The sequence below is a fragment of the Lithobates pipiens genome, unplaced genomic scaffold (assembly GCF_037356315.1).
Source record: "Lithobates pipiens isolate NorthernLeopardFrog02 unplaced genomic scaffold, aLitPip1_a1.2 Scaffold_18, whole genome shotgun sequence".
NCBI lineage: Eukaryota > Metazoa > Chordata > Amphibia > Anura > Ranidae > Lithobates > Lithobates pipiens.
In genome coordinates this window covers 193,712,200-193,730,220 of record NW_027507758.1, presented here as the reverse complement: position 1 = coordinate 193,730,220, position 18,021 = coordinate 193,712,200, and the positions used below count along the sequence as shown (strand labels likewise).

At 45.4% G+C, this 18,021-nt stretch overlaps 1 protein-coding gene across 4 annotated transcripts in view; it reads left to right on the top strand.

The window, feature by feature from the left end:
* The window catches only part of MAP4K3 (mitogen-activated protein kinase kinase kinase kinase 3), a 783,526-nt gene that overhangs the window by 745,077 nt on the left and 20,428 nt on the right, over positions 1-18,021 (top strand). For all 4 annotated transcript variants that reach the window (XM_077486491.1, XM_077486490.1, XM_077486493.1 and 1 more), the window contains 3 exons: positions 13,695-13,866; positions 13,986-14,054; positions 15,853-15,945. In XM_077486491.1, coding sequence (XP_077342617.1) covers positions 13,695-13,866; positions 13,986-14,054; positions 15,853-15,945 — 334 coding nt within the window. The remainder of the gene's footprint in view (positions 1-13,694; positions 13,867-13,985; positions 14,055-15,852; positions 15,946-18,021) is intronic.

The following is an 18,021-nucleotide window of genomic DNA, read 5'->3' as shown; positions in this document are numbered from 1 at the left end:
CCTGAAGGCCAAGGAACACACCAAACAGTTCAGAGATAAAGTTGTGGAGAAGTTTAAAGCCAGGTTAGGTTATGAGAAAATATCCAAAGTTTTGAACATCAAAATAGAAAAAGTATAGCAGTAATGCAAACCTACCAAAACATGGCATTCCACCTAAAATGACAGGCCAGGCAAGGAGAGCATTAATCAGAGAAGCAGTCGGGAGACCCATGGTAACTCGAGTGGAGCTGCAGAGATCCACAGCTCAAGTGGGAGTATCTGTCCACAGAACAATTATTAGTTATGCAAGCTACAAATCTGGCCTTTATGGAAGAGTGGCAAGAAGAAAGCCATAAGAAGGTCCCATTTGAAGTTTGCGAGAAGCGATGTGGGGGACACCTCAAACATGTGGAAGGAAGGTGCTCTGGTCAGATGAGACCAAAATGTAACTTTTTGGCCTAAGCGCAAAATTCTATGTTTAGCGGAAAGCTAACACTACACACCACCCTGAATACACCATCATCACCGTGAAACATGGTGGTGGCAGCATCATGTTACGGTGATGCTTTTGTACAGCAGAGAGAGGGAAACTACTCAAAGTTGATGAGAAGATGGATGGAGCCAAATACAGGGCAATCTTAAAAGAAAACATGTTGGGGTCTGCAAAAGACTTGAGACTGGGACCTTTCAGCATGACAACGACCCTAAACATACAGCCGGCCAGAGCTACAATATAATGGTTTAGATCAAATCATATTCATGTGTTATAATTGCCCAGTCAAAGTCCAAACCTAAATCCAATTGAGAATCTGTGGCAAGACTTGAAAATTGCTGTTCACAGATGCTCTCCATCCAATCTGACAGAGCTTGAGCTATTTTGCAAAGAAGAATGGGCAAAAATGTCACTCTCTAGATGTACAAAGCTGATAGAGACATACCCAAAAAGACTTGTAGCAGTAATTGCAGCAAAGGCTGGTTCTACAAAGTATTGACTCAGGGGGCCTGAATACAAATGCACGCTTTTTCACATATTTATTTGCAAAGAATTTTGAAAGCCATTTATCATCACTTCACAATTATGTGCCACTTGGTCTATCACATAAAATCCCAATAAAATACATTTACATTTTTGGTTGTAACATGACAAGATATGGAAAATGTCAAGGGGTATGAATACTTTATTTAAGGCACTGTATGAGAATTTATGCCCCCCTGTGTGCCTGTTTCCTTCCTATCCTATGTAGTCTGTTTTTACAAGGGCATCACTACCTCCCGAGGATACCTGCATTGCTCCCTCCCTGGGGCCAGATACCTACAGCCTGGAATATTGTCTCCCACTGAACCACTTTGAGGTTCCCCCCCCCCCCCCATACTGTAGGGATTGGTCCCCTTCTCGTTGTTATGGGCTTTATAGTACTTGATTGCAGGCTATGACCAGAGAGGCCATTAGAATACCACTATGACTTCCCCTGCAGAGTCAATATCTGACATGTCTGCAGCCTTATTGGCCTCTGTGCCTTCAGCTGAAACTCCATCTAATGAAAGATTTCTCAAATCCTTGCCAGAGTCTATTACTTTTGTTGAGACACTAGCAGCTGCCATAGATGTTAGACTTGGGAGAGTCTATTTTGGCTGATAGTGCTGTGTTGCTTGCTGCTTTATATTTGAAGAGCAGGCTGTAGCCTCTACTAGTCGTTGCTACATGTTTAGGTTCCCTTTGAGCCCCTCAGACTTTTAACACTTATATAATGCACAGCTGCTTTTAGGCATCCTATATGGCATGTGGGAAACTCCTGAACAACTTTGAATATTTTGCAGTCCTATACCCTTTCAGAAGTCCTTTATTAAAAGTGTGCTGTTCTTACTATGTTCTGGCAGTCCTGCCCTAATAAAGCACTGAGGATTCCTTTTGGAGGATACACTGTTGTTTATGGATCCCATAGCTAAAAGCTGGATATTCCTTCCAAAACCTTGCACCCTTCCTTGTCCATGAGGCTAGTCTGTCAAAAATTGGAAAAATGGACTAGGCTAATGTGGGATGTCCCAGCCTTCATTTACATTGATTCAATTTTTGTGAAGCTCTGGAAGCACTTGCAAGCAGCCTTGCCCTATAGCAGTGATGGCAAACCCTAGCACCCCAGATATTTTGGAACTACATTTCCCATGAGGCTCATGCACTCTGCGTTCTAGTTGAGCATCATGGGAAATGTAGTTCCAAAACATCTGGGGTGTCAAGGTTTGCCACCGCTGTCCTATAGCGTAGGTGGGTTCGTTGATATTGCCCATCTTTTTTCCCCCATAATCATATTTTATCAGCCAATAGGACAGTCATTTTTGGTTAAGGTGTTGGGCTGTAGTGCCGACATGTAAAGGCATTTGCTTCACATGTCATTTGAGAGCACAGCAGAATGGATTTAGAGGCTTTACTCTAACATTTTTTCTATTCTATCCCCAAAAGGCAGTATCATATCCAGCTTGGGTCTGATGGTTGTAGATGTCTTCATTCAGGCCTAAATATTCCACTTGGGATGTAGAATCCACTAGGTTTGTCTCAGCTTCCCCTTCTCAGGAAGCTGTTTTGCCTTTGGACATTACAGACAGAAATGTGTATGTCCCTATTTACCAGCACATTAACATATAGTTACATAGAAGGTGAGGTTGAAAAAAGACACAACTCCATCAAGTCCAACCTGTGTGTGATTATATGTCAGTATTACATTGTATATCGCTGTATGTTGTGTGGTCGTTCAGGTGCTTATGTAATAGTTTTTGACACTATCTATGCTCCCCGTTGATCCCACCGCCTGTGGAAGGGAATTCCACATGCTTGCCACTCTTACAGTAAAGAACCCTCTACGTAGTTTTTTTTTTTTTTTTTTTTTTTAACAATCAGGAGTGCTTTATTGAACTTCATCATAATACAGAATCTGCATACAAGGTATACAGTTAACAGTGTACAGAGGTCGTTATAGCAATCATAATGAACACTAAGACTGTGTGAACCAAAGGATACCCAGTGCAGTGATATAGCCCACTGGGGAGAGAAAGGGGGAGAGGGGAGGGGGGACAGAGGAAAACAAGGGAAGGGCAAAAAGAGGGGGGGTGATGGGGAACGAGGAGGGGGGGGGAAGGAAGACAGGGGAGAAGCGTGAAAAAACATCAGAGGGAATAAAAGTGTGGAAGGAGGGATACGCAGAGCAACATGTCATTTCTAGTCTACTATCCAAGGGTAGGCCCAATCCATGGGGACCATACCTTGTCGAACTTCCAAGGACAGCCCCTGCTCATATATGTCAATTTGTACATGGGTAACACAGCATTTATTTTATTCTCCCATGCAGACACCCTAGGTGGAACTGGGGATGTCCATCGCACCAGAATCTCCCTCCGAGCATAAAAACAGAGTATAGAGATAAGTATCTTACTGTGGTGTGGCCTCTGAGCATCTTCCTGTATTTCCAAGAGAGCAAGCTCCGGTGACCTGGGGACCGACAACTCCATAGGAACATTCATATGTTCAAAAATCCTTTCCCAGAAAGTCGCCAGGGTCGGGCACTCCCAGAACATATGGATAAATGTGCCAAGGTACGCTCTACAGCGGGGGCAATGCGGGTCCCTGTCGGTATACATTCTCGACAGTCTGACTGGAGTAAGATACACTCTGTGAAGAAATTTAAGCTGGATCAATTTGTCACCCGCTGCTATCATCACCCTGGGACCATAAGTTAGAGAGTCCTCCCAATCTTCCCTAGTGAGTGTCGGGATGTCACTTCACCACTCCTCCCACAACCAGGCCAGTCTGGGAATGTCCTTTGGCAATAGGGTGTTGTACAATGCTGAGAGGGGCTTTCGCAGGTCACTATCAGATTGGAGGTCCTCCAATGGGTCCAATTGGAGCAGGGGGGAGTCGGGTAATGGGCCCTGGCTGCATGACGCAATTGAATGTAACGAAAGTACATCCAACCCGGGAGGTCATATTTCCCAGATAATTGTGCATACGTCAGTAGGGCGCCCGTAGGCATGATATCCCTAAGAGTCGTTATCCCGTACCTAGCCCACACCCGGTGGTCTGGAACCGTATGAAAGTGGTGCAAGGTGGGGTTGCCCCAAAGCGGCTGAGCGGGAGACCACCGTTCGGTACTCGAAAAACGACGCCTAGCCACAACCCACGCCTTCAGTGTAGACTTCGTCGGAATTGGGAGATCAGAACAAGCCCTAACCCCCCTATATACCAGATCTTGAAGATCCTGTCTCGTGCCCACCCGTGCTGCCTCTACACTCACCGCAGCATTAGATCGACTCCCCTCCAACCACCAATAAGCTGTAACTAACATTGCTGCTCAATAATAGACCCGCACATCTGGGAGGGCAAGTCCCCCCAAATGGGTGGGGAGGCGCAGCGTGGCCCTGGCCAAGCGTGGAGACGCACCATTCCACAAAAAGGAGGTAAGGTACCCATCCAGTTCACGAAAAAATGAGGCCTGAACCCACACCGGACTATTTCTAAACATATAGGTGAGTTTGGGCAGCACCATCATCTTAAAAATGCTGACACGACCCAAAAGGTTCAGAAGCAACCCAGCCCAAGACCGAAACCGGTCCTTAACAAAGCAGAGCAAGGGGATATATTGAGTCGGTAGTATTGGGCGGGGTCTCTGGATACCAACACCCCCAGATACTTAAAGGAGGATACCCACTCCAGTGGACCGGAGTTTGATCCATCACAGTCCCCTCCATCCAAGGGAAGCAGACTGGACTTAGACCAGTTAATACGGATACCGGAATGAACTCCAAATTGATCGAATATTCTCAGGGCAGTTGCTAACGAGGGACCAGCATCCCTCAGGTAGAGCAGAGCATCGTCCGCATACAGCGATATCTTTTCTTCCACTCCGCCCACCACCAGCCCCTAGACTCCCAGGGACCTCCTGATAAAAATTGCCAAAGGCTCTATAGCCAAAGCAAAAAGCCCCGGGGACAAAGGACATCCCTGGCGTGTGCCCCTGTGGAGTGGGAACAGATCCGAAAGCCTGTCGTTGGTGCACACCCTAGCCCTGGGCGCCCGATAGAGTAATTGTAACCAACGCAGAAAACCTGGGCCAACCCCAAAACAACGAAGCACCTCCCAGAGGTATCCCCACTCCACAGAGTCGAACGCCTTTTCTGCGTCAAGTGACGCCACCACCCGGGAGCTACTATTATCATGCATGCTAGACAGGTTGAGAAAAAGGCGACGTATATTGATGTCCGTACCTTTACCCGGCATAAAACCAGTCTGATCGGCATGGATCAGCTTTGAGATGACCGACGTAAGTCGAGTAGCTAGAACTTTTGCTAGTATTTTGGCATCTATGTTTAGTAGAGAAATGGGTCTGTATGAGGAGCACTCCTGCGGGTCCTTACCTGGTTTGGGGATAAGGACAATGACCACCTCTTCCATAGACTCAGGGAGGGCCTCTGCTGTCCCAAGGCCCAAGAACAAGGCAGTGAGTTTTGGGGCAAGGAGCTCCATATTATGTACATAAAATTCAGAGGGCAGCCCATCCATTCCCGGAGTCTTGCCTGACTGAAGGGCCCCAATCGCCGCCTGTACCTCCTCCAACATGATGTCACCATCCAGCATATCCCTGTCCGCCTGAGATAACATAGGGAAGGGGACCTGCTGTAAATAATTCCACAACTCCGCCGGATAGAAACCGGCAATTAATGTCCGTAGGGGAAGACAGTAGTTCCCCCGTAGCGCCCCGAATCTGAGCTATATGCGTGGACCCAATCTGCCCCCTTGCCAACCAGGCAAGCAACCGCCCATTTCTATCTCCAAATTAAAACATCCGCTGCCTAGCGTGTAGCATAGATTTTTTAGTCTGCTCCACACTATAAAACGAGAGCTCCCGCAACGCACCCTGCCACGTCAGGTAAGTAGAGTCGCTGGGGTCCAGAATGTAGGCCGCCTCTTGTTTCCCAGCCTCCTCCTCCCGCTCCCGTAGGGACCGTTCAGCCTCCCTCTGTATATGAGAGATGAAAGCCCCCCTCGCCCAGGCCTTAAAGGGATCCCATGCATTCGGCACAGATGTTGATTCCCCGTTGGTAGTCCAATACTGACAGAGTGCCTCAGTCATTGGTTCCTTCAACCTGTCATCCGTCGCCCAGAAACCCGACAAGCGACAGAGTCTCAGTCCGGAAGGTCTGTCCAGGGATATAGTTAGGCATATTGGGGAGTGGTCAGAGATGCCCCTGGGCAAGTGCCGGACTTCCTGTGTCCATACAAGCGCCCAAGAAGAAGCATAGACTAAATCAATTCTGGAGAGGGCTCTGTGGGAAGCCGAGTGACAGGTGTATTCCCGATCATGGGGGTGGTAATGCCGCCATACGTCTGTTAATGTAAACGTAGTGGCCCACTGCCGTAAGTCTGAGGAGGACCTATATCTGTGGTGCAGCCTATCAAGGTCATCCCTAGGGGCCAAGTTAAAGTCACCAAATATAAAGACCTCTTGTGTAGAATTTCCCATCACTATCCGCATAATATCATAGAGAACTGTCGAGTCAGCCGGGGGGGAAGATACAATCCCACCAAAACCAGGTGTCTCCCGCAAATAGTCATGTGTAGGATCACATATCTGCCCCCAGGGTCAGTACGGACGTCTAGGACCTGGGACGGGAGTGATCTCCGAATCAGTATGCTCACCCCCCTAGCATAACTCGAGTAAGTAGAGTGATAGTGCGTACCTACCCACGCCCTCCAAAGGCCCAGGACCCGCTGGCCCAGCTAATGCGTCTCTTGGAGTATACAAACGTGAGGGGCATACCTCTGCAAGTATTTAAACACCAGCGACCTCTTAATCGTGGAGTTCAGCAGTATGGAAACACTAGCCATACTGCACATCACAAGGCCACTGAGCCTCACCCCGTCCACCCCCCACCCACCAAACCCCAGAGACCACACCACATTGCACTTTGTTAACACACTTCCCCAGTACCCATGTAGACATATATACCCCTGCAAGGCAGCACACACCTCGTAGTACGATAGCAACTCCTAACAACAGAAAAAAACTAAAACAAACCCCCATCCTCTGCAACTGCAGAAACAAAAACTGAACCCCCCCCCACCCCGCACCCCCTAGAACTGGCGATGCATTGGTTCCCATACCCAATTACAAGAACGTAACAAAAGGAATTACCAAAGGGACGTTGGCTGTCAGCAAGGCTCTCCACCCTACAAGACAGTAGAGATGCTGGATAATGAACGTATAAGCATTCTCCTGAGCATGCTCAGGGGCACTTAACTTAGGTAAAGACAGACAGACAGTCACTGCCTCCCACTTCGAAAAGGATCCCCCAGTTACACAGTAAGATATACATTCCCCCCACCCCCCCCCAGCCACCCGCGTCGGAGCCCAGCGCCCCCCCGTCAGAGCCGGAGCATCCAGCTGCGGAGGCCTGCACAACCCCACCCAACACCCGGCCAAGTCCACCTCCAGACATCCAGGATCCTGGTCACCCGTCATCATGGCCCCCCTCCCCCAGCAAGTACACAAAGGGGAAGTTCCTCACATGATGACCGTCAGTTTCCTGAAGACAGAGTCAGAGAGGGCGGGAAGGGGGGGCACGCCATCCCCATCCAGGAACAATAAATTATATCAAGTCTATCATGCAGACAGGGCGACATGTCAATACAAAAATTCCGTGCCTCAGTAGTGATCAACAAGTCGCCTCATCCGACGAAATTAGCCAACAGCAGCAAAAGGCACTATCTGCAGTGCAGCAGTGGGGGAAGGGGATGAGGAATATATTCAAAGTAAATATTAAAACAGGGGAGTAGAAAAAAAGGGGGAGCAGGGTAAAAGCATTCACTCTTCACCCCTGGGGAGGCAAGGTTTCCAACCATGCGGCCGCATCCCGCGGTGATGTAAAAAACTGCACTGTCTCACCATCCTGGACTCGTAGCTTAGCAGGAAACAGGACACTGTATTTTATATTTCTTGCCCGCAAACTCGCCTTCACCTGGTCGAAAGCACGGCGCAGCTTCTGTGTCTCCATGGAGTAGTCCGAGAAGAAGAGAAGCTTGGCATTGTGGTACGTCAGTTCTCCCTCTCGCTGGGCGATCCGTAGAGCCTCGTCTCGGAAATTCAGCATGCGGAAAATTAATGTCCGCGGACGAGCCCCAGGCGGTCCGGGAGCAGGAGGCACCCGGTGTGCCCGCTCCACAGTGTAATAAGGGGAAAACTGCGCAGCCGGTAGCAGGGACCGCAGTAACTCCTCCACGAACACAGTCGGATTCTTCCCCTCCACACCTTCCGGCAGGCCTACGAGGCGTAGGTTATTCCTCCTATTCCTGTTCTCTGCGTCGTCCACCTTATACTCCAGGGCGTGGACCCTAGTTTGAAGGGAGCGAATAGAGGCCGTATGCTCCGCCACCGAGTCCTCTGTCAGGCCAGTCCTCTGCTCAACCTCCGTCACTCGAGACCGCAGCTTATCCAGGTCCTGCCTGATAAGCCCAACATCCAGCTGCACTGCCTCAATCTTGTTGGTGATCGCCGCCTGGCAGGTGGCAATCTCCGCCATTACGTCTTGGAAGCCAATCTGCGTCTCATCCGCCGGGCCCTCCATCTCCGTCTGCGAGGCCATGTGTTGCAGATGCCTCGAGGGAGCCGCCGTTCGCGGGTCCTCCTGTGGGCCGGGATTCTCGGTAACCAGGGGGAAATGAAGTCTCTTGCCCCTGTGTCTCGTTTTAGAGGACATCTGCTTCAATTTAGGCAGTATGTATAGCCCAGAGTCGGTCAGGAATCAGGATAAAAACAGGATAGCCAGCAGAGCTCTAAATCTTGCTGCCTCCTAGATCGCCATCTTGGCCACGCCCCCTCTATGTAATTTAAGGTTAAAGCTCTTTTCTTCTAATTTTAATGAGTGGCCACGTGACTTGTTAAACTCCCTTCCGTGAAAATTTTTTATCTCTATTGTGGGGTCACCAGTACTGTATTTATACATTGAAATATCCCCTCTCAATAGTCTCGATTCCAGAGAGAATAAGTTCAGTGCTTGCAACCTTTCCTCATAACTAACATCCTCGAGACCCTTTATTAGATTTGTTGCCCTTGTGTGTACTCGCTCCATTTCCAGAACATACTCCCTGAGGACTGGTGCTCAGAACTGTGCAGCATACTCTAGGCGTGGCCGGACCAGATTCTGGTAGAGTGGGAGAATTATCGCTTTATCTCTGGAGTTGATCCCCTTTTTAATGCATGCCAATATTCTGTTTGCTTTGTTAGCAGCAGCTTGGCATTGCATGCCTTTGCTGAGCCTATTATCTACTAGGACCCCCAGCTCCTTTCCATCCCAGATTCCCCCAGAGGTTCTCCTCCCAGTGTATAGATTGCATTCATATTTTTGCCACCCAAATGAATTATTTTAAATTTTCTACATTAAAGCTCATTTGCCATGTAGTTGCCCACCCCATTAATTTGTACAGATCGTTTTGCAAGGTTTACACATCCTGTGGAGAAGTTATTGCCCTGCTTAGCTTAGTATCATCCTCAAATACAGAGATTGAATGGTTTACCCCATCCTCCAGGTCGTTTATGAACAAAATAAATAGGATTGGTCCAGCACAGAACCCTGGGGTACCCCACTACCCACCCCTGACCATTCCGAGTACTCCCTATTTATCACCACCTTCTGAACTCGCCCCTGTAGCCAGATTTTAATCTATGTACTCCCCCTATGGTCCATGTCAACGGACTTTATTTTGTGCAGTAAACGTTTATGGGGAACTGTGTCAAATGCTTTTGAATGTACCATATACACCATGTCTCGAGGCCTTCCTTTATCCACATCTTACACTTGTTGTGGGCCTACAGAACCTTTGGAGCCTGAATTTGGTCTGTCTTCCGCACCCTAGAACTCACTAAGGTACCTTTCTTTTGCAGTAGCCAGGCTACATTCCGAGGGGTGTCTGGCAACTTCTTGTTTTCGGTACAGTTGGCTCAAGCAGTTGCTGGACTTTGTAATGGGGCAGTATAGACTTTGAAAAGGTTTGGTTGGAGACTGTATCTTCTGGAATCATGCTTGACCTTACTCATTGCTTGCAATATTTGGAGCTTTTCCTTGACCCAGCTTAAGCCAAGTGTCCTCCCCTCTTTTCAAACTCCACATTCTAGGAGCCTCCCAATTCTGCTATTTGGCACAAGACTTGCATGTGCCAACGCCTGAGTAATTTCTGTTGCCTGACTCTACTCGGGTCCCAATGTTCACTATTCTGTCATCCTGGGACATTTCAGTTTGATCATTAAAGAAGCTGACTCGCCTGACAATGAGGATGGCCTGGATTTGGTGTAACCTTGAATCTGAATGTCATGAGAGTAGCGTCTCTCCTGAAGTTAGACACCTTACTACATAAACGTTTGAGTCTACAAAACTGTCCAACTGGTATACTCCTAATGGTGTGGCCTGGATGATTGGAGTTTGCTCTCAGGAGGGTATTTTCCGCACAGGGCATCCTATATAAACTAGACACTATTCGGTCCCCTTCAGCTGTAAGCAAAACATCTAAAAAATCAATAGATAGGGAATCACTATGGTCTGTGAATCGGAGGTTAAGCTGGTTGTCATTCCTGAAATCCAGCCACTTCTCCAGAGAAAAGTGTTGCCCAGAGGCAATAAACAGCATGTCATCTATGTAGCAACAGCAGAGTGCGGTGTCTGCTTGGCGGGGACTGTCCGCTCCAAAAATGTGGGACCTTTCCCACCATCCCATGTATAGATTCGCAAAGGATGGTGAGAACTTGACTCCCGTGGAGGCCATCTGGAGATAGAAGCGCCCGTCAAACATGAAAAAATTATGAGTTAAAAGAAACGCCAAACTCATAAGGATAAACTCCTGGAGGACAAGAGAAATTTGGCCCGATCTCTAAAAAGAATGAGACTGCTTGTAAACCTAAGGTGTGTGGCATGGAGAAGTACAGACTGGAAACATCACAGGTAATCTATCTGTAGTCCTCCCTCCACACAAAATACCCTAACTGGGAAAGAAGGTGAGTGGTGTCTCAGAAAACCTGGTAGCTCCACAACCAATGGCTGTAGTTGCTGGTCCACACAATGCGTAAGACACTCATTGAGGGACTCTATCCCAGCCACGATAGGTCTGCCTGTCAGAGGACTTAACCCCTTATGTACCTTAGGTAGGTGGTGAAATACATGCATGACTGGAAAATCTGGAATGAAGATTTCTTTCTCTTTGATGGAAAATATGCCCACGGAGACTGCCCTGTCCAAAAGATCTGAAAGCTCCTTTTTAAAGTGCAGGGTGGAGTCAGTTTTAAGCCTACAAAATGTACCCGTATCAGATGGCTGTCTCAAAGTGTCATTTTTATAAGTACTAGAATCAAGGACCACCACCACACCTCCCTTGTCAGCATTTCTGATGACAATGGTAGTATGATTGTTCAATCATTTAAGTGACTCTCTCTATTCAGATGAAAGATTATCTAGCCCCTTTTTGGAAGTGAAGGTACATGCTAGCTGTGTCAGGTCCCCCTCAACCAATTTCTGGAAAAGATCTATGTCCTTCCCTCTTGACACTATAGGATAAAAATCCAATGAGGATTTAGACTGGGGGTCAATGGGGGAAGGACTGGACTCAAGAGCCAGATCCTCAAGATCATAAAGTGCACAAACATCATAAAAAGATTGCGAAAAGGGAACTGACTCACCCCATGTAAGAGATGCGTTTTCAGTGATGCAATCTGTAGTGTTGTCTGATGCCTGAAAATAATGCTTCCTTAAGGTTAAGACTCTTGAAAACTTGTTCACATCTAAAATTGTACCAAATAAATCAAAATGCTTCACAGGGCAAATATTTTGACCTCTGGACAAAAGTGTGCCCTCCGATGAGGATAAGGATCATCAGGAGATGTTAACCACATTTAGTAGTTAATGCTGTGGCCGCTCTCGTAGCTGGTAGCGACTTCCATTTACTTCTCATGTGCTTCCTCCCTCCCCTCCTTGTTTTCTGGATTATTTATTTTTGTTGGTGCTCAGAGTTCCTCAGTTTAAATGCTGAATATCTTTGTTGCTAAGGGCATTAGCAAATCTTCCCTGGTCCAGAGAGGAATCGGAAGCAAATGCTGCAAGAGTGTCATAAGCTGGTTCACACTCGTGATCAGAGAAATTTGTCATGTTTTTTGGTTGAAACTTTACGAGATCGACCTGGTTCAAAAAACTTTTTTCCACGTATATACACTATTGTTCTCATAATCAATTCAATCTCTAATGAGCGTCTCTTTCTTGGTAAGCATCTATATTGATGTGAAACACGTTAACCTGTCTGTACCTTTCATCACCACGATGTAAGAGATTTTGGATCTTCTACACTGTTTTGCCACAAATAAAAGGTGTAATTTGAAGTGCCGCCGTTCAGCTGTTTTCTTCAATTTTCTACACAATTACAGAGCCTGCACCTGAAGTTGCGAGTGGGGAGCGCAGCTATTAGAGACACCAACATTCTTGGAGTGGCATTGCTACCTCATATTTTAGACTGAATCTAACTTGGAATGGTCTGGTGTGGTAACCGGGGACCCTCAAGGATCTGTCTTGGGACCAATTCTGTTTAATTTATTCATAAACTATATAGAAGATGGGATACATAGCTCAATCTCAACATTTGCAGATGATACAAAGTTAACCAGGATGTGGAAACCTTACAAATAGACCTAAATAAAATAATGGGTTTGGCAACTACATGGCAAATGAGGTTTAATGTTGAAAAATGTAAAGTAATACATTTGGGGACTAAAAATATGAATGCAAGTTACTCACTGGGAGAGAACCTCTGGGGCAATCTAGGATTGAAAAGGACCTGGGGAACCTAGTAAATGACAGGCTCAGCAATGGCATGCAAAACCAACAGAATTATTGGCATGCTTTAAAAAGGGGATTCGCTCCAGAGATCAAACGATAATTCCCACACTCTACAAGACTGGTTCTGCCGCAACTTCAGTATGCAGTCCAGTTCTGAATATTCGTTCCTGAAGAAGGATGTACTGGAACTGGAGAGTGTCCAGAGAAGGGCAACAACGCTAATAAAGGGACTATAGGATCGCAGCTATAGGGAAAGTCTACAAGCATTGAACTTATTCTCTCTGAAGAATAGACAGTTGAGAGGATTTGATAGCGATGTACAAATATTTTACTGGTGACCCTAGCATAGGGGGAAAACTTTTCAGTGAAAGGGAGTTTAAAAAGAGAAGCGGCCATTCTCTGAAATTGGAAGAAAAGCTGTTTAATCTTAAACTGCAAAGAGAGTTCTTTACTGTCGGAGCGGTAAGGATTTGGAACTCTCTTTCACAAGTATTGGTATCAGCAGGTAGCATCGATGGTTTAAAAAAAAAAAAATAGAGATATACGATGTACTATTGATATAAACACAAGCACACTCGCACACAGGTTAAACTGGATGGAGCGGTATCTTTTTTTTTTATTTTTTTTTCAGCCTTACCTGCTATAATAAACTATTTTAATAATTCCAAATTGATGAGAGATGGTTGCTGTAGATAAGTGCATTTCCCTTTTTTTTTATTTTATTTTTTTTATTGTTTTTGCAAATCTAGAAATTAGCAAGTAATATATTTGCATATGAACTAGGGAGGTTTGTTTAACTATACACATATACTATAGTTTATTCTTCCATACTCAATATTGTATGCATGTTTTGTTTACAGCATATAGACTTCCCCTTGCCATGCCCGCTCATGGTTTTGGAAATGCTGGTGGTACCAGAGCAGGAGTTTCCTTTAGTTTGTGTAAGTGTCGGCAAGGGCACAGACTTTAACCAGGTTGTGAAATTTGAGACTTTGAATCCCAATTCCACATCTTCTTGGTTCACAGAAACAGGTTAGTACATATTATTTATTTCATCATCTATGCTTTTCTCTCCTCTGAAGAGTATCATTATTGAATATTAAATTGTAGTCTTTATACAACACTGGTAACATTTTGTTTCTTATCTTTAGATACCCCACAGACAGATGTTGTTCATGTTACTCAGCTAGAAAGGGATACCATTCTCGTATGCTTAGATCGTAAGTTTCCTTATGTCTACATATATTTATAACATCCACGTAGAAGTAGCGCTTCTGATATTGAGCATCTTAACTACCAGGTTTTGTTATTAATAAATCAGAGTGATATGATGGTTACTTTAGCTTTCATGAAAGTCATATATTGGTGACCATCAGATCACCTTCCATTGAACTATACAGGGTCCTGTGTTTTAAACGGTGTTCCTTCTTTTGTATGCAATTGAATGGTTCTGGCAAAAAGAGAGAATAAAAAAACTCTTAGCAAGCACAGGGTGAAGTGTAAAGTAATGTCTTAACAAAGTGGATGTGTTTTCTTAAACTCATTTGTTTACTGTTTCCACCTCTCTGTTCGACTGCTTTTGCCATCCCAACAGTCCGAGAAATCCTGTGTCCTGTGACAAGGGAGAAAAAAAGGATTTTAAAGAAATTACAATCCTATTTTCTCTCTCATTCATTGGAGGACACATCTCTGCTTTGGATAATCACTGCCTTGTATCCAAATCATGTATCCTTCAATGAATGAAGAGAGAGGGATTTTATGGCGAGTACAAAAAGAAAAAAAAAGTTTTCTTTCAGTGCAGAAAACTATTCATTTCAAACCAAAACTAAAAGGAAGGCCATTCATTGTAATTCCATTCACTGCAAAAAAAGTACAGAGACTGCTACATTTTGTAAAAAAGGTTAAAAAAGCAATGATAATATTTGCAATGCTTGGTACTTCATCTCATGAAATACCTGAAATAAAAAATCTCACCAATGTGGCTATTGTAATGCATGGTGCTTAGACTTTTCATTGAATATTCAGATCTGGAAGAGATGTCAAATTACCTAGCACTGTGTCAGAAACTATGAAAATCAGACGATGACAGAAGTACAGTTAAACGTAGAAAATCATAGCCAAAGTTCAGTAACCGGAACAGATAATCAGCCAAGCAAAAGTCAGGGATCAAAGTATGGGAACAGCAAGCAGGATCTGGAGCCAGAAGGGCTGTCAGCAAACCAGTCTTTAAACAGGAACGCAGGAGATAGTTTCTGTGATGTGACCAAGGCGAAGGCAGAGCTCCTCTGGAATGAACGGCTTAAGTAGGCAGGACTGATGAGCAGGATCATCAACAGCTGGGTAACTGTGGAGAGAGATGGGAGCTGGCAATTAGCCAACAGCTGAGAGGCCAGCTCAGAGAAGGGAGGGCTGAGCCCAGCCTTGACACACTGTTCATTTTATAGCTAAAGTTTAGTATATTTGGGGGGTGTCAGCACCAAACAAATTATCAACTGCTGCATACAGTACTATAGTAATCAACAGCTGTGCATTCGTTTTCACCACTACCTGCATAAACCCATGATTGCATAATTAGATGTCTGCGTCCAAGAAAGTGCAATTTTAAACATGCATGGATTTATGCAGGTAGCAGTGTAAACTTGCTTGAAATTGCATACAGCCATTCCTCACTATGGTCAGCTGTTTGCAGCTACTGTGTAGCCACAGTCTGCCAAAACTCCCACAGTTTACATTATACAGCCTCTTGTGCTTGAGTTCTAAAGGGCAAACAGCAAAAAGATGATTATGGATTCTGCTCGATTCTTGTCTTTGGAAAGGAAGTATTTGAATTAATCGAAACCTGAATGCATATACCTAAATAAAATATGTCTTTTACCTACTTTTTTTGTGATTTTTGGATTTATAGTCCACTTCAGCCCTTGTATAGCTGTAAAATCTGTTATTTTATGCATCAACTGTGAGACCTTCTTAGCTCTCAGTGCTGACATTTTATTTGTGTTTATGTGATTTTTCTCAAAGGTTGTATAAAGATAGTGAATCTTCAAGGAAGGTTAAAATCCAGCCGGAAATTGTCTTCAGAACTTACATTTGACTTCCAGATTGAATCCATAGGTAAGTGTTTTACATTACATGCTACAGTCTGTTTGAAGATGAACTCCAACTTTCTTTTCACTAGAACTGAATGGAATGATCAGTCCCAGCATAGATCATACCTCTGTACCATGTTCTCTGATATTCTACATTTGGTTGAGGCTTTGTACCATGTCACACTCTGTATAGTCTGAATGCAGACTGGGTGCCTTCCAGCCACTTTGGGTATCATCTTTAGCCTAAAACACACCCCTCTGTAGTCTTACAGTCTGTGCAAATTATGTAACCTCTGTCACAGCTCTGATGGTGGGTGGGATGGAATACATCCTAATCAGCATTCAGTACCACCCAGTCGAAACCTCCCAAGTTCTACCTCACAGACCAGACCCTCCATGAAACTACAGAGGCTCAAATCATAATGGGGCATGTAATATCAGGACTGGCAAAGGAAGGAAACAGGACGTCAGAGAACTTTGAAATTCAGCCAGGAGAAGGATTGACAGCCATAGAAACCTGCCTTTTACTGCTTAGGTGAGATACAGTAGCGTCGCTGGGGGGGAGGGGGTGGGGGTGTGACCACAACCCAGGTGACACCTGTTAGAGGGGTGACACCCATGGGTAGCGGCACCACTAACACCACACGCTGCCATACACTAATCTGTGCCTCTCAGATCTCGGGACTGTGTCCCTCAGTGGAGAGGACTGAAGCCACCTCCTCCTCCCACAAAATATAAAAACAGCCAGCAATTCCAATCCACACAGGAGGAGGAGACCAAAGGATGCACACCACTGTGTGTATCCATCCACGCTGTTCTGAGGTCTGTACGCTCTACTATGTGTAATCGAGATGGACATGTGCAGGGGGTGCTATGGGAGGGCAGCGGGGGTGTCTATACTGATGGGGGGGTCTGCACTGAGGGGGTGTCTATACTGATGGGTCTGCATTGAGGGAGGTTTTTATACTGATGGGTGGGTCTGCATTGAGGGGGGTGTTTATATTGATGGAGGGGGTCTTCACTGAGGGGGAGTGGGTGTCTATACAGATGGGGGGGTCTGCATTGAGGAGGGTGTTTATACTGATGGAGGGGGTCTGCTTTGAAGGGGGTGTTTATACTGATGGAGGGGGTCTGCATTGAGGGGGGGTGTTTATACTGATGGAGGGGGTCTGCACTGAGAGGGAGTTGTTTATACTGATGGGGGAATCTGCATTGAGGAAGGGGGTGTTTATACTGATTGAGCAGGGGGTGTCTATACTGATGGAGTGGTCTGCACTGAGGGGGGGAGTTGAGTTACCTGATGCTCAGCCCTTAAAGCGTTTGTAAAGTCTTGTTTTTTTTTTCTATAAAAAATAACAAACATGTTATACTTACCTGCTCTGTGCAGTGGTTTTGCACAGAGCAGCCCTGAGCCTCCTCTTCTCGGGTCCCTCTTCTGTGCTCCTGGCCTCTCCCTCCTGTCAAGTGCCCACACAGCAAGCGGCTTGCTATGGGGGCACCCGAGCCAAAGCTCCGTGTGTCCATTTAGACACGGAGCTGCTGCCCAGTTCAGCCCCCCCCTATGCCCTGATTGACTAAATTACTTTAATTGACAGCAGCAGGAGCCAATGGTGGTGCTGCTGTGTCTCAGCCAATCAGGAGGGAGAGTCTCGGATAGCTGAGACACTCGTGGACAGAGATGGGTTTTTTATTTCTTTGCGCTATAAATGTAAAAAGACTGAAAATTCTGTAAAAAAAAATACATTTTACTTTGTTTCTGTTATAAAATTTTGCAAACTATTAATTTTTCTTCATACGCTTTGGCCAAAATTTGTACTGCTACATATTTTTGGTAAAAATAATCCAAATCGGTGTATATTATTTGCTCTGTGTGAAAGTCCACAAGTTATGGTTCCAATCACTAAAAAATTCTAATTTCTTGAGACCCTAACAAACCAGGAGAGTACAAATACCCCCCAAGTGACCCCTTTTTGGAAAGTAGACATTCCAAGGTATTTAGTAAGAGGCATGGTGAGTTTTTTGAAGTTGTAATTTTTTTCCACAATTCTTTGCAAAATCATTTTATTTTTTTCACAAAGTTGTCATATTAGCAGGTTATTTC